Raw genomic sequence first — 17,810 nt, forward strand, 5'->3', positions numbered from 1 at the left:
TGTTCTGAATTTGTTCCAAACCCAACTTTCTTTTCCTCTTGAATTTAATTTTTGTAAAGCCCAAATGCCATCTAGCATGTCTAGCTAAGAGAATTATTCACATGGTATGCTTTGGGTTTAAATTAACCCAGGTGATAGGCTGAAGCCCATCGGTGGAACACAAACAAGAGAAAGAACTACTGGGATTATAAGAAGGGCAAAAGAGGAAGCCTTTTGTTGACCTCTGGGTTTGTGAGTTTGTTCATCTGTGAATACTTCAAAATCCCTATCTATTCAAAGAGTTTCCATCTATGAATGAAAAATTAGAGTATATTGGCAATTACAGTCCATCAAGTCTACCCTGAGAAACCAATTGAGAAAGTATTAAGAGAAAAAATCCTTTAAGGGGAGATTGTAAGGAGCAAAACTCAACATGAAAAAAAATTGATTGCTTTTTCAGTAGTACTGTAAAGTTAATGGATTCTGCTTATTCAATAGTGTAATATATTTAGTCCAAGTTCTGATGCCTTTACCCTGCTTTTATTCGTTATTCTTTTGGTAAAATACACATTCCCATCAGGATCACAACTGCCTATTTTTAGCGAGGGCTTATAGTCCCTTTTTTCCCCTCATCCTCTCTCAGTCTGATACATAGTGCATGCTTGTGGTTTCTGTTGTTGCTGTGTGCTACAACTCAAGCTGGCCAAAAAAAGCTTATTAAAGTTGGCCCAAATGGTCAGAAGGGAAATTTGCCTAGCACAAGAGTTGTATCTGGGCAGTGACATAGAAGGGGTCATGGGAAGGAGGGTCATAATTCATTACTTGAGAAAATTTGGTTGCTGCATCAGACTAAGGGCAGTCCTTGGCCCAAGGGTTCAGCTGTCTGGGATTCACAACCTAGTTTGGTGTGGCACAGCTCTGTGGCCTTGAATCAGTTTTAATGAGAAAATTGCTAAAATATCAGGAAGTTCACAAGGTAGAGCTATGCAAAATGAGAAAAATGACAGCACAGAGAGAAGCATTTTGTTAAAAAGGTAACAGTAACAGCTCAGGGATACAAAAGAAAAAAATCTATACATTAAGCTATAAATAATCTTTAAAAGCAGAGAATCAGAAAGTGGCAACTCAGCAACACTGAGGATCAGCCTGTTATGAGGATTAAGACGCCCAGTCCTTCCCCAGCTGATCGATGCTTGCCTATCCTGCACAGGCTTACTGGCTGTCTTACTGGGGTTGATGAGCATGTTAATAGTGGCTGTCTAGTATGTATATTAGCCATGGCATAATTGTTTCATACGAATAAGTTGTACATATCATTCTTGCAGTGTCTCATTGTACATTGTAAGAGATGTCTCAACAAAAATGAGCGCATGATTTCTATGTAAGACTGCTCTCACTTATGCAAGGAGTAGCAACTAGCCATACACAGGGCATTCCTAGGCTGTTTCCACGCTAGTCAAGTCATATATGCCAAAGCAAATGGCACCGAGTAGCTTACAAGTTAAGGGACAACCGTCCTGCAAGTGGGCTTCTCTAGAATTGGATTGGTGTCACTCATATTGCAATAATGCCAAACTTATATCCGAAATGCCTCTAAGCCTGCTTCGTGATAAGAATAACGGTAGGCACATGGACAGCCTGTTCAGGTTTCTAATATTGGTTTGGAAGGCTACTTCTGCCTCTGCCCTTGTCAGTCTACCCATGGTCAAGAGAAGACTTTAGACTTGGAATGCCAACATTCACTGGTGGGATCAAACAGGACCGCACATTTGAGATTAACACCAGTAGGTATGCAACACCAACACACCTTCTGAGAGCTCACACTGACACTGAAATACAATATGTTCCCCTTTTCCTTCACCTCTAACTAGATGGTGAGTTTGGGATTGGCAAACTCACTGTAAGCATCACCTCTCTGAAGCTACTTGCAGCCATGCACAGGCTAATCTGTCCACAATAATCTGCACTGCCAGCATAACGAAGGTGGCATGGAGTCCATGATATGTTGGGGCCACATCCAAAATTTCCATGCCTGATTGTGTCTCTGGAGAGGTTCCTATCCCGATATGAGCCACAATGACTGCTGTTACACATTCTTGAAAACTCTAGTGAAATACTGTTTAGAAGAGCACTTGCAGCTGTGTGGCTGTATGCATACTGTGCCGGCTCATGCACAGGTTACCCCATTCTTCACATTTGTACTTAACTGAGCCCAGAGTGGGCTGACCTCAGGTCAGTCACAGAATCATAGAATTATAGAATCATTTAGGTTAGAAAAGACCTTTAAAATCATCAAGTCCAACAGTCAACCCGATACCACCATGCCCACTAAAACATGTCCTGAAGTGCCACGTCGACATGTTTTTTGAACACTTCCAGTGATGGTGACTCCACCACCTCCCTGGTCAGCCTGTTCCAAGTGTGGTTGACAATAAGAAGAATGAGATGACACCTGCTGCCTTGAGATTGACCAAGTGATGCAGCTGGGGTGGGAAGCATGCATGGTGAATTACTGTGGTGGGAAGAGTCAAAAGACTACGAGGCTGTAGCAACTACTTGGTACGATATAATACCTATAAAATTATCTTCTGTTACCTGTGGTTGTTGACTCTGAGTACTTGAGCACTTGTGTGTGTGAGTCTGTGCGTGTGAGGAATGGGATTTCTTTGGTGTGGGAAATTGGGGTCAGTTTCTCTTCCTCTGCCTCTGACTTTGACCCTAAATCTGTTGATTATAATATCCAAGGAACTGGATGTGTTGGTCCCAGAGGCTGCTTATAGCAAGTCACACTGTGGCAGGACTCTACTCAGACGTCTGACGAAATTTGTCACCTAAACCGCCATTATTCTGAGTTATATGTAACCTGTATTATCATCATAAGTATTGAGATAAGCAGCCCTGAAATGTTTGAATTACAAGTGGCACTGCTTGATACCATGCCAACAACCCACATCAGCGAGCTGCCAGGCTGTTGTCAAACAGGGTGAAAGCACTCCCATTCCTGTGCCTGCTCCAGACTTACGGAGACCAAAGTGACTGTGAGGAAATCACAGCTTTTCTCTGAATAAACACATTGAGGAGCTAGTCACTCACAATTTGGGAGGATAAATCCTAGTCTGCCATTAGCACATGGGAGACAGAAGACATAGGATAATACTTCTGGTGAAGTGGTTTTGCTTTGAAAACTTTTACTGCATTGCAGCCATTAATAACAAAGAGTAGCAAGTACAAACTATTGCAACCATTAGAAATCAGTGATGTATTTTGTGCAACGAGTCACCAGTTAAACTTCCGTTTGAGTTCAAAGAAAGGGATGGCCCATATAATTGCAGAGTTTAAACTGGAGATAAGCAATTACATAGATACTCTGATGCGTTGAGTTGTGTCTATTGGCAAATGACTGAATTGGGATCTGGCGTACTGGTTTATTCCTAAACTGGATGAGAGTCAATTCCTATTCCTGGCACGAGGTAGCAGTACTGCAATTCTCCCTCTGGGTCTGGTGCAGGGCTTTGACCCCAGTCTGCTTGTAGCAGCCAGGAGAAGGGAAGGTGCCATGGTCTTCTGATGGGGTGGACTCTGCTGTCCATCCTGGGAGTGACCTTCAGCACCCAGAGCTTCGCCAGCCACTGCTATCACCTGTAACCTGAAGGTGATTAGAAATGAGATTTTTATGATGCCAAATAGACTCATTCAGACAAATCAGTGAGACTTTTGAAAGAGAGGCTGTGGAATAATCCTGCTCCAGCTTGAAGGAGATTCTTGGACATTTTAAACTGTTCTTTATTTGTCATTCCACCAAGTGTTCAGTAATATTAATATTTGAGTTCCTGCCAAATGTGTGGTGTTTTTTGAAGCTCAAGGGTAGATATCAGGTAGTGCTGAAATACCAGTCAGATATTTTTGTACACTTAGCTGTGCAGACTAGACTAGGGCTAGGACCTTAACTCAGAATGTTAGCAGAGCTGTTGTGCTTATAATAGGTTAATCTTCAATAGAGAAAAAGGATTATGTTTAACTCTGTTTCTAAATAGTTACAGGTAAGTTAACACATGTTTTCATACAGTGAATAGAGAGCTAGTTTTGCTTAGAAAGGAACTGCTGAAATAAAAATATTTGCTGAACCACAACAGAATAGATTAATGTGTTTTTTTTTAACGTTTGAACACATGCCAACAATTAGGAAAAATAAATTTTATCAAGTTGCAGCAGAGTTTCTTGTGTCACAGAACAAAGTTGTTTAGAAGTACAAGTTACATTTTCACATTCCTTTTAAAGAAATATCATTCTTGTGTAAACTAGCTCACATCATTTCCAAGCAAATCCCTTGCTTCTGGTTTATCATCAGCAAGTCTTTAAAGTTGAAAATTAAAAAGAACACCAAAAAAACCAAATGAAACCAGAGATCCGTAACTTAAGACACAGATACGTCTGTTCACTTAAACTGACTGGCTGATAACATTTCTCACATACGGTAGATTTTTCTTTCTTATGTTTCCAGAGCAAGGAGATAGCTTGTAAAAATATTTCCAAAGATCTGTAATAACAAAGAAGATTTGTATTTTGCTAATGTCAGTGCAAATCAGGAATCATTCTCTTGGAACTGACGGAGCTGCATAGACATAAGGAAAAGAACTGGATTATCATTTCTAGTGAGCACTTCACTTGAATTTCCATGAACATGCCTTTTCTAATTTTCTTCAGGTTATATTTGATGCGTTATAGTAGTCAGTGACAGACTTAACATTGTCCAGATTTTTGTCTCATAAACAAAACTTAATAAAAAAACCACAGAGCAGATTTGAAGGCTAAGATTTATGTCCTATTATGTGATGTACAGTGATTGCATGTTGCTGACCTTGGCCTTTCTATTAACTTCCACACAGAAGATTACTTACAATAGAGCAAAATAAAAATCCTGTGGTCTGCTGCAATTTTCCCTCATCTGCAGTTCTTTAGCTGTGGTGGGGACAGCGTGGGAGGCAGGTCCAATAAAAGCACTGCTGGCAAGAAGTTATACACAATTGAACATTTTGATTACAAGTCCATATATACAAACATACACACATTCCCTCTTAATGTCTCTGCCATTCATGGCGATGCATCCAAACCAGCTGTGCTTTCAAAAGTAGCTGCCCTTTGATGCTGTGACTCCCTGCAGCACTGAGCAGCCCAAGTGAAGTCACAAAGGGAATGATCTCCTTCATGCCCTACAAAACAGTCTGCCATCAACTCCTCCGGGTTCCTCTCATTTACTACAAAATGGAGACAGAAGGATGACTGGTATTTTACCTCTGCTTGTTCAGCTTTGGAGACTTAAACTGTCTTGTAAAAATTCAGATTTGAAATTATGATTTTTTTGCAGTTTATCCTTACATGCAATCTCTTCTAGGAACTTCAAAGTTCTTTGCTGATTTTTCCTCAGTCTTTAAAGTTTTGGCAACAGTACCATGCACATTTCTTTAGGTCTGCTATTCAAGAACCTAGAGATATAGATCAAGTAGATATAGATCAAGCTGTTAGACTTATCTTTTGATATCTGCTCTGGTTTTCTTTGAGTTTTTATTATTACCACCATTTCTTTTTAAAATAGGAATGAGCACTCATCAGTGGGTATTTATTATGCTATTTACAATGATTGACAAGTTCATTTTGACTATGCAAACCATAAAAGAATATCTTTGGGTAGTAGTTTATACTGAATATCACATGACTTTTTCTGAATTTTCCCACAGTAAAACAGTGCAAAATGAAGCACATAAAGCTAAGCTAGATCATTGGAAACATGACTGAAATGGGGGATGCAGGATAAGTTTACTGCAGTGATATAGCCCTGCATACCAGAAAAGAAAATGTAGATGAAATGCAATCTAAGGGTTATATAGTTGCTAATCATATGGAGAACATATTAGTTACAGGTAAATGACGTCTGAAAGAAAGACAGCTTGCTTTGACACTGTGTACTCATTGCTCATGCTGTTTTGATTCTAGAAGTTAAAAGTACAGAACTAAAATATTGGTCCATGTATATTATGAAACCTTTACTATAAACTTTCTCCCTTGCAAAAGAATGCACCAAATTTTCATAATGATGAATACATAGCTGTGGCTCTGTTTCCAGTATCTCTGTATCTTGGGCAAATAAATCAGTTTACAACATGTCTGACTAATAATTAACACATACAGAATCTTCCTAGAAAACCGCAGTGTGCAGCTTTCGGTTCAGATTTCTTTCTGAATGCTAACTGAAGGTATTACATCTACACTAAATGAACATTTACTGATAAAGTGAAGCACAGAGAGCGTCAAAAAAGGCTGCTAGAGGCAGAAGAATGTGTTTCAAAAGCCAGATATTGCTTTTATATTGCATTGTAAGTGAAGTTTGGATGGCAAAGCAGCTGGACTCTGGAAGAAATTTCCCCCGAGGACTTTACTCTGTTGAAGACGGCGGTTCTGCAAAGTGGAACAGGCTAAAAAGGAGTCTGTATCAGGGAAGGTCCTGCAGGGTGCGAGGCTGTTGCACAGGAAGAGATGATGACTGCAGCTTTAACATCGTCTCCAAAGCAGCTATATGTTACTGCGACCAGTTCTGTGCCTCAGGTTCTCCTGGCCCCGTAGACTGTTGTGCTGACTACTGGGATGTCTGTGACCACCCTGTTGTGCCAACCAGGTCAGATGAGCCTTGGCCACCTCCAACATCAGGTAAGTATAGAGAAAATGCTCAGTTGGCATTCGTGCATCATGATAAAAATATACTTGGAAGTAACGTTACTGATTAATCTTTAGAGTGTGTACATCCTAAAAATGTGACTAAAGACATAGTGCACAAAGACACTGACTATGAAACTGGAGTAAGAATTATGCTTGCTGTTATTCCTTTGTCTCCAGGGACATATTTTTAATGTTGGTTAGATCATATTTCCATTGGATAAACCCTCCTTTTTACCTGACACTTCTCAGAGATAACCTCATTGGGTCAAAATCAGTGTAATCTCAACAATTCCAATAGGGCTTCACAGATTAACATGAGATGAACGGCAAGCTCTATATTTTTGTATCTATCAATAAAAATATATCATCAAAAAACCTGAGGATTATCTTAAATGATACTGCTCTGAGGTATTCTGCAATTGTTTTGATCCAGCATAGCTTTCCTATGGGACACTATTATTCCTGTGACAGCTCAGGTGCAGGAGTAGGTGAAGGGCTGTAGTTAGAACACAGATTTCTGGCACATTTTAGTTTCTTACTAGTTAGTTTGTAGTGGAAGTTCCTCTAGGACTACTCTAAACTCAGTCTATTGTTTTTAAAACTAGAGACTGCAAAAAATTATCTAAAACCAGCTCATCCTCCCTTGGTTCCTGCATAGGCCAAATCTCTGCTGGTGAGAAAAGTTTAGAATTGTGGATTTTAAGACTAGCCTCATAGTGTTGGTAGACCAAATCTGTCTGAAAATGCGGAGACTGTACCAAACTTTCAAAAGCCTAAAATGAACAAAAATACTGCCACGACTTTTTAAAATTGACCGTGTCTTTGCTATTGCAATAACCCTGCTGCTTGCATTCTAGCACTCGGACCACAAGCTCTTCAGGAGGCTGTGCTCTTAAGCCAGGCATGCAGCCAAAACCTGATAAGTGGGAGTGACAGAAATGCTGTAAAACAAATTTGGTTTTCCAAAGTGTTTCTAATCATCTAAAAGAATGTTCTGTGATTTATGTAAATAAAGACATTTGTTTCACATTTATTTGGTGCGGTGGTGTATATTATTTCCAACAGATCGGGGGTTGTTGTCATAACCTCTCCATAAACATTTAGCAGTGTTTCTGCTCCAGAGCTGACAGCCCGCAGGTCTCGTCTGGCAAACTGGTTCGTGGACATGAATCACCATAAACCCTGGAGCAGTTTGCCATGTAGGTCTACCTCTAAAAGGTAAAAGTGTAACAGAAGATTTAGATAAGAGATTAGGTGAGGGGTAATATTTTTACTGCCTTTCTTAATTTAACTTTTTGCATGTGTTTTCACTGTTTTGTAACTCCTGGACTGTACATACCTGCCAGAGGTAGCAATTATGTTTACTCTATTCAAGCACCTTTATTTGTCCTATATGTGAGCTTATATCTTTTTTTTATACCTCATCTCAAATCAAGAACCTGTTTTTCTGATTCTTACAATCCTTCCCTTATGGAAAGTCTGCAGCTTTTTAGAATCTTTTTATTGGGTATTTGTTACGTAAGTATTTTAAATGGTAAAAGGAAACTAATAAAGCAGACAAAATACAATAGGGACAAACCCTGACAAAACTCTAAAAGAACTTTCTAGAAATGGAATGTCTGAGGAACAGGAATTGGAAGGAAAAAATGGAGAAACAAAAAGGACTGAATGCCTGAAGATGAAGCAAACTATGAAGGATTTTTAGAAATTACATCAGTATATTAGCTGACTTTCAGTAACTGAGACTATACTTTTGCCTTTGGATAAGATTTACTTAAGCACCAGAAGACCACATACGCCAAAGTACTTTTCACCTGGAAGATTTTGATCTTTTGGTTGCCTGTGGTTTTGCTCTCAGTGCTTCCTGAGTCATATTTCTTTAAATAAACCAATAAACTGAAGTGGGCTGGAATGAGCAGTAATAAAACTGCTTGGTGCTTTATTTCTGAATGCCCGTCTGTTCACTGCCTTGGTGCACGGCAGCAGTAAGCTCTGCTGTGATTTCTTCCATGGGTGTGCACCATGCTGAGGGCCAGTCTGGACTTAAGAGTATGGAACTGCTTTGACTTTACCTTTATGAACCCAGCATTCAGTATGTTTTGATGGCTTTCCTGTCTAGTTTCAGAAGAGACTGTGCACATTCCTGCCTTAGATCTTAGATAGCAAAGAGAAGTTCTGAATTTTTTTATTATTATTGTTTTAATTTTTGTTATCAGAAGAACTGTTAGAGTTTTATTTATTGACTACATTTATTATTTATTTTATCTTTTTTTTTTCAATTACTCTGATGGTACAAAAAGCTCTGTCAGAGTCAACACACTGGATCTCACCCTTCTAGAGGCATAAAAGTGACATCCAGAGAGTTCGCTAATTGCTTTTACACTACACAGTCAGGATCTGTCCTACAAGTGAATAAACCTGGAGACATTTCACTGACAGAAGTACTTACATCAATACCAGAGGCAAATGAAGTAAGTAAGGGTATAGGAACGCTGGACTGGGATGGAAGTGCTCGTTTATCAAATATTCTTCCTTCCAATCACGATTGTCACATCATATAATCCCATTCATAAAGTCATCAGGCTGCACCTTCAAATTAGTTAATTGCCCACTTACTATATTAATATTCCAACCTAATGTATTCATGTCCAGACAATCGCGCTGTGTTCTCACACAAAGAGTGTCTTTTAACCCAGATGTCTCTGCTCTCTGCCACTAATGCCTCAGGCAGCACTCCTGGCCCTCTAAGTTCTAATTTGACTAAGCTAAAGAAATTGTATGCTTTTAATTTTTGATTCCCTGAGCATACATTATTAGAAAGTTTCTTCTGTACTTATAGAATACAATCATTAAGTTTGGAAAAGACCTTTAAGATCATCAAGTCCAACCATCAACCCGACACCACCATGCCCACTAAACCATGTCCCGAAGTGCCACATCCACACATTTTTTGAACACTTCCAATGATGGTGACTCCACCACCTCCCTGGGCAGCCTGTTCCAATGCTTGACCCACTCTCGCAGTAAAGACATTTTTCCTAATATCCAATCTAAACCTCCCCTGGCGCAACTTGAGGCCATTTCCTCTCATCCTGTCACTAATTACTTGGGAGAAGAGACCAACACCCACCTCACCACAACCTCCTTTCAGGTAGCTGTAGAGAGCATACTGTACTTGTCCAGGTCTGCATTTTTTCTCAGGCATGGGTGGTGAGGCCTGCCAGCAGAGCTCCAGTAAGGCTCCGTCCTGTCGCTCAGATGCGACATCAGTACTTCCTTCCCTCGATATATTTGAAATATCTTGCTTGATATCTCCTTCTAGCTGCCGTTTGATGCTGACTTTGTGGCAGACTGTGACAAACTGTGACACTTAAGTAATTTGCTTTGGGTATTCTCTGAAAAACGTCTCAGATCTTAGCAGAAGCTGAATTAGAGCAGACACTTTGGGCCTCAGACTGCTTAGGTGGGTTACATCTCACCTACGTCTGCGCTAGCTAACATAGCCTGCTGTATGACTAACAGGGAAAGACGGGCACTCATAATTAATTCATCAGCCTTAGTCTACTTCTGCACTTTGGTATGAAATTAGCTATGGCTTAGAAGTGCCTATTTCTCTCCTGCCAATAAAGGAGGTCTAGGCAGCCAAGGCATACACGGGCAGACAAACTCCAGCCCTTGCCATGAGAGGGGGATAGCCTTCCTCACACTCGTGGTGGGAAAAAAGTGTGCTATAATGCAAATGCAAGTCAACACTGTATTAATATGAAATACGGTTTAAGCTTCTTGAAAATGGAGGAGAAAGGAGAACTTGTGGGTTCTGGCTCCAAACCCTTTCCGTAGGGGAAGGAACATGATCTCTACCTGTAGGCTCACCAGTGGAGGAATCGTGAGAAGAGGCTGGAAAACAAAGACCCATGTGATAAATGTACAATGTTTGTTATAGACTTGATCCAAAGCCTGGCACAGGCATACTGGAACTTTCTTTTACTGAAGCTTTGACAATCAAATGCAGTGAAGAAACAGTTTATGTGGAAGATCTTAAAACACACACAGTCTTTTCTCAGTGAAGTGTTATCAAAGAAAAAATTTGGAGGCATGCATTTGTTAGGAAAAATCATCACTCAATTTAGGTTTTACAGCGGGTTTTGGACACTATATGAAACACACATTTGCCTTGATACATAATTGATCTCTCTGTTTTTCAGAGGAATTAAACTGTCAAGGAAAAAGAACGTATTACAATAGGTTTGGAATAGTTATTAGTTTGTTAAATTCTATAACTGGGAAAAAATATTTCTATTTTAATTGCCAATTAGAAAATTATTTTGTTAGAAAGGTATTATTTTAAAGTTTATTACAGGAAAATAACTTCATTTGAAGAATTATTTTTATTTATATGTAAGAATAATTTTTCAGTAGGTGTTTCTGAATCTGTTGCTGATTTTATTAACTATGAATAATAATGTACCTGGTAAAAAACTGAAATACATCACAATGTCTTCATTACTTGGAAGAAACTGGAAATTGATGTTGCTGACTTTCCGCTAAATAATTTATGCATATTGCATACAACCAATTGATTCAACAGTAACAAGAGATTTGAGTTAACTCACTTAAAAATGACTATTTCTTTTCACACATCTATATGTTATGTTGGCAGGTTGTTATAAAGATGGCCGATATTACGGAGAAGGAACAATAATTAAAGACAACTGCAATTCCTGGTAATGTTTCAGAGAACGGCAAATTGAATTTTATCTAGCATATGTCATGAAACAAGAATTAAGGTAGTGAGCATCCTAAAATTCATATTAAACACATAATCAGATCAAAATGTCTGCAAGAGTAGTGCTGTATTAAGGTATTGTAGAACTAGATTACAACCAACTTAGAAGAATGGTGATAGGTCAATGGGCTTTTCTAATCGAGATATGAGACTATTAAAATCTCCTCCTCACTGGCCTAATTCCGTTCCTGCTCAGTCAACCTGCTGGCTCTGATCTGAGTTGAAATGGTTTCAGCCTAGACCTGGACATTGACCTGAACACAGACAAAATGAATATCGTTAAAGTTTAGGGGATTGTTTGGAACGTCTTCCTCTGTTTCTTTGGGATGAGTGATGAGACCTTACATTATTTCATAAGGGAAGAATATATATATGTATATTTATGTAGGAAAGGGATGAACCCTTTGAGCATCCCTTTCTCTGCCTTGGGACAGGAGCAGGCAGTGCAGGCAGGGGAGCTTTGGGTTTCCAGAGTGAAACTTCCTCAAAACATCTAATTTACAGGACATTGCCTTTTTCCCCTGGTTTGGTCTCACAAAGATGGAAGCAAAATTTTTCAAATGCAACCTTTCCCACAAACTGTAAACCTTCCCACCTTGTTCCAGTTAGGATTCATTAGGTAGCAAAGTCACGAGAAGTAGCATTGTGCTTTCATAAATACTATGTGACATTTATATATTTTACACTTCTTTTTCTTCATCTTCCTTCTGCTGTTAAAGTGCATATTTTTCATTTGACAATTCATTTTCTGCTCAGTGATATTCTTGCCCTTTCAGCAAATGCTTCCAAAGTCTCTGGAAGTGTTCAAAAGAAACATGCCTTGTTCGCCAAGACTTAATTCAGCACATCAATTCAGGAGATTATGGGTGAGAATACTTTTATTTTAAGTTTTTTGTAAACCACTGTATTGCTCATTGTATGTATGTGCAAATTACAAGTTATGCAGCCCTGCCCATCCTTTCCTTCCCCAATTACATTACAGTAATTTGACAGTAAATGTACGTCTGTGAAACTCTCCTGAATCTTTGGGAGATTATAGCATTTTAAATGGAAAGATACTGAAAGTTTCATGCTGGTAAGACTTGACATTGTGAAGTTCTAAAACATTCTCCACATTCAGTACAATATTTTTGTGCACAAAATGCTATTTAGATAATCTTCCTTTATTCTTCACTTTATTTATTACTTGGGATAGATATTTAAAGTCATTTTTTCTCCTCCCTCAAGAGCATTGTTCCACATAACAGAACTCTAGGTAACATTGGAAGAGGAGAGCATGGGCCAAATGGAGACCAAGATATCAGGATTTTGTGGAACTCAGTGTTTTTTCTGCTAGCAGTTTTCATTCCCCCCAGGTAGTGCAGAGGGATTAGGGACACCCCAGTACTGGAGCTGAGCCTTGGGAGCCTGCTGGCTGTTTACAGAGATAGAGGTGTTGCTTCCCTGGGAGCTGAGGTGCTAAATTTACCAATGAAGCCTGCACAGATTTCAAGCTGTGACTCAGTGCTGAAACATTTTGTGCTTCATGGGAGACATTCAAACCAACTGAGTTAGGATAGACAATTAAGTTAGGCACCTGGAGCCCTTCACCTCTCTCGTCAGTGGTAAGTGGTAAGGTTTGCCGCAGGGTGGTTAGGCCCACCTGAGATATGACTCAACTCCTGCAGGTGCTTGCACTCTCCACTGACTACAGGCAGACCAAGAGCAACGAGGCTTCCCGTTTGGGCAGCATGAATCCCGCCTCCTTGTTCCTCATACACAAGCAGGAAAGAAATGGGTAAAGAGCATGCTTTCCCTGTGGCTCTGCTCTTTTATACAATAAATTTTAGTGTGTTCCAAATGTGTATGGCTGCAAGGTGGTTTTTTTCTGTTGTGCATACAGTTTGCAGGGTTAATGCTACAATCTGAGTCTAGTCTACCTAAGATCATTGGGGGAATAATTAAAGAGCCTTGCTGAGCCCTTTCTCTCAACCTGGCTATTGGTGTAAAACTCAGACAGAAGGTATCAACTGGGCTTTCTGCTGGGTTCAACAGTGTCTTGCTGCTGGTGCACCAGAGCTTGAAGGCACTGTAACTCACTACATGAAGCTGTTAGTTCTCTGTAGGTATCTGGTCTGAAGCATAATTTGAGCATAACTTCAAGACAACAAGTAACCGTTATGATGCATGCTCAACTCCTGCCGGCTGACGTGATGCTGACCTCAAATCACTGCTTTTCATAAACTGTTGTGTTGCTCCATCCTACACTCATTTGCGGTGGAAGAGCCTGTACTAGATATTTTCTCATACGTATTGAATACAAGGTTTTGAAATGTAATTTGAAAGATTTATTTCTGGATGTTATTGTATGCGGTGCTCTTACAAAGGAGCAGATATTAATGTGAGTGGGATCTCTAACCTGGGTTTTGTTTATTTGTTTTCTGTGAGGAAGATGGAAAGCTGACAACTATAGTCAGTTCTGGGGAATGACAGTGGAAGAAGGTTTCAAAAAGCGCCTGGGCACCTTCTCTCCATCTCATTCCTTGCTGAATATGAGAGAAGCTCCAGTAAGTACATTTTAGAATTGTTCATTTTTTTAATACTTTATCACATGAAAAAATAAATGTGGACAATTATAGATTATGATTCAAGGATTTAGCACTAAATGTTTCCACGTTGAACGAGAAGCTCCCAGAATTGTTCTCCAAGCCATAGAGTGTGTGGTCCTATTGATGGAAATAAAACAAGAAGGAGCAGAAGCAGATGCTAACCATTGGCAAGCTGTGCACCAATATTAACTTATCATTGTATGTTACTGGTGTTTGAAATCTTTGCTTCTTTAGGATAGTTCCATACTATCCTCTCCATTTGCTAATCATTGCACACATAGCTGTAACCATAAAAAAAAAAAAAAAAATCTGGGCATAGTTCATTAAGGTTAACAATTTAGAGTCAACAGCAATCTTTGAAAGAAGTTCTGAAAGCCCATAGGATAAAACAGTGTAAAAATGCAGTAGGAGGCTGGGGTTTTGGCCAAATGGAAAGATAAATGATGGGAAGCATGGGAAAAGGAGATGAGTTTCTACTAGTAGCTTTCTAAACCTCTTGGCCATGATGATTTTCATGGCAGCTAAATTAAATTTCCTATCATATATTTATGCTGAAATTAGTTCTGCACCAAAGCAAATATACTTTGTTACGTAAGTAGGTTGAACAATTAAAGAAGAAATGCAGTTACTGAATCCAGAGTAGTTTTTTCCAGTGCTTTGGATCAGTTACTTAGCCTCTTTTCTAAGAAGACCCAAAATTATGGAAATCATAGACTGAAAAATCTGAAAAAACTACCTCACCATAGTGAAGTTAAAATAAGACAATGGTATAAAAGACTTTAGTGCAGTATTTAGTAGGTATCTGCCACAAATTACCAGTGAACTGCACTGAGGCTCAGGAGAGTTGGGGTTGATTTGCTGTTGTCGGCTTTTTTCTTGAGGAATACAGTGTGATGCTCATATAGCAGAAGCAAAAAAATGGATACCATGTACCTAGCTCAGAGACTGACATCTACATTACTAGATACCTAGCTCGGTGAGACAGATCCCACCTAGGAAAGCATGAAAGGGAAGGATACAAGAAATTTTTTATGATATTTCCTCTCTTCCATTCAGTTTGGTGTAGCTGGTCACTCAGTGGTCCTGCATTATGTCCACTCTATTGAATTATTGTTATTAAGCTTCCTGTAGCTTTGACTGCTGCACTGCTTATGGCCTTTGTTCCACTGACGGATTTTTCAGGCATATTTTCTCTATCTGCTATCTTTTTACGAAATCTGTGAGCCACAACCCAATTACCTTATGCCCTGCCAGACACCCTGGGAACTTCAATGGCTTCTCCAGAAATCCAGCCTTGCACATTCATGCATTCAACCCTCATGAAGTCCGAGAGGTCACTGGAAGCATAAGCATTGCACAGGATTCTAAGAAATCTTTCTCTCTATTTACAAAAGATAAAAATATAAAGTAAGAATCTCTGTATGACTTAGCTTCTGGAGAATTCTTTGAGCTTGAAGAAAATTGCTCCAAATTTTACATAATGCTGTCTCCTACCTATGGCTTCCTTTCAGAATTATTAGAACTTTCTTGCTCTTAACCTAGTGGTTTCCGTCTTGGATAGTCTTGATGCAAAAACGTTTTTATCTGAAGCTTCCTGTGAAGCTCCGAATCTCCCTGATTCCCTTTGATAGTTTTCTAGAAGAACATCATGTCTTTAATGTCTTTGTTCTCTCTTAGGAAAATTCCCATCTGCCACATTTTAACACTTCACACACACACACACACAAAAAAAAAAAAAAAGTTTTCTTCACCCATAGCCAGCTCCATATCTACCGTCACTGCATGATCCAGCAATTTCATGGCATGGATTGGGTTCACCAGGGGTACATAGGCAGATTCTTCCAATTGGCAAACCAAAAGTAGCCATGGAGTTAACTTCCAGGCACTTTTAAGATAAGTATCTTACCGGATTTTAAGATATTTAAGTCCCTGCTTCGCCTCCTATAAATAAATTTCTGTCACTGATATTTTGTGAAGCGTGCTAACACATTTACAAACTCCTAAGTGATGAAAAATGAGTGAATTTTCATGACAATGAAAATTCCATTAAGCTTCACCTGTAACCAGGTGACAGCTCAGAAGTGCGTAAAAAGATATGAGTAATGAAATTCAGAAATAATGACTCTTTAATATTTTTCAGAGACATTCTCCAAATCTTAATAGCTTGACCCTTCAGGAACTTTCTTGAGTACCTGCAGTCCAAGATACTAGTTACTTACTGTGGATAAGTTGGCATTAATTAAACATTCATGCATTCTCTGGGGTTATTCCTGTCTTTCCCATTTTGCAGGTGAGAAACCTGCAAGTCATTTGCCCAAAGTCATATATTTAGTTGATATAAATGCTACAATTAGTGTTCAGGATTTTTTGGCTCTATCTTATGCTGACCTGATTAAAACCTGTTAGCTTTGCTACTGTAGAAAGAAAAACATAACTACCCATTCATTAAATACATCTCTTTTTTCCACTTCAAATAAAAATTATCTGAGAAGTAATTTTGAAAATGTTTACCCACTGCAGGAGGCAGTGTAATCATTCTTGAAGTTCTATGTAGCACAGAAATAACCACCACACCTTTAAAGCACATTGTGATACATGTTTGGTGGTATTGTGTCAATACGTGTTCTGGCAAGAGGTACATTGCAATGGTGGGATCTGCATCTGCTGGCAGCAAGGTGCTCGCCTAAGTGTTATCTTACAAGAAGATGGAGTACATAGTTTAGTAATATGGCATCATTTTGGATTAAGTATCAAGGAACTTGTAAAGGTAATGAGAAAGTATACAAAGTACAGCAGCTCTTGCCTTATAGTTCAATGTCATGGTTCCTCTGATATATGGCTTTTCCTACTAAAAAAGCTCAGCAGTTGTATCTCTCCCCTTGAAAACTGAAGGGCATGCATGCCCATTTTGTCTTGTCAAAGCAAGTGATGTCCAGAACCTTCTTCCTACATTAAAAAAATATTGCTTTCCCTCAGAAAAACTATTTCCACATTTGCAAATTCAGTAATCATCAGCCTTTTTTCTGTGATGGGCCATACTTTACTGAAGAAGTCATAGCTGAAGCTTGAGTGTTCTTTTATAACCCTTTACCCTCCCGCTTTGGCCAGCCTGCTAACTTCACTGCAGAGAATATACATGAAGGTTTAAAAATAGTTTGCCAGTCATTTTTCTGATTGCATTTTGCTGTCTGATGGTGGTCCATGGAGCATACATTGAGAAACAATTGTCTAGACTTATTATTTATCACGGAACAGCAGTGCTTCTCAGTCTCAGGGTAGCAATTTCTCAGACAAAAAGCTAATGTTTCTGTCTACAGGTCAATCCTGCATTTTTAAATGACAAGACTCAGGGTTAATGAGAGATTTGTTCTGGGATTTACAATAGGAAGCTATTAAATACATTGGTAGTGGTTTAGGAATATGTAAAGTAACATATTGGCTCAAACCAAAGATCTATTTAGAATTTTGCTTTTCACAACTGTCTCATTTCATAGACTTGTAGAGAATCATAGAATACCAGGTTGGAAGGGACCTCAAGGATCATCTGGTCCAACTTTTCTTCATTAGTAGCATTGTAAGAGGTGACCGCCCACACAAGCGTGCTAAACAACATTTGCCAAACTTTGTTTATTTATTGGTTAATAGTGAACAGTTCTAGCATGTAAAAGAGATACTCTTTGTCTGGGATTTTGCCAGTATGATTAATCTTCAAAGTAAATCTTGTACTTGTGGTTGGTCATTAATAA

At 39.1% G+C, this 17,810-nt stretch overlaps 1 protein-coding gene across 1 annotated transcript in view; it reads left to right on the forward strand.

The window, feature by feature from the left end:
- Window positions 1–6,311: 6,311 nt before the first annotated feature.
- TINAG (tubulointerstitial nephritis antigen) overlaps window positions 6,312–17,810 on the forward strand; it is a gene marked incomplete at both ends in the record, with an annotated part of 56,006 nt that continues 44,507 nt past the window's right edge. Inside the window, 4 exons of the mRNA XM_081998123.1 lie at window positions 6,312–6,681; window positions 11,351–11,414; window positions 12,253–12,342; window positions 13,908–14,022. Of these exons, the coding sequence (XP_081854249.1) occupies window positions 6,312–6,681; window positions 11,351–11,414; window positions 12,253–12,342; window positions 13,908–14,022 (639 nt within the window). The remainder of the gene's footprint in view (window positions 6,682–11,350; window positions 11,415–12,252; window positions 12,343–13,907; window positions 14,023–17,810) is intronic.

Source organism: Phaethon aethereus (assembly GCF_964289735.1).
Source record: "Phaethon aethereus genome assembly, chromosome: 3".
Classification (NCBI taxonomy): Eukaryota; Metazoa; Chordata; class Aves; order Phaethontiformes; family Phaethontidae; genus Phaethon; species Phaethon aethereus.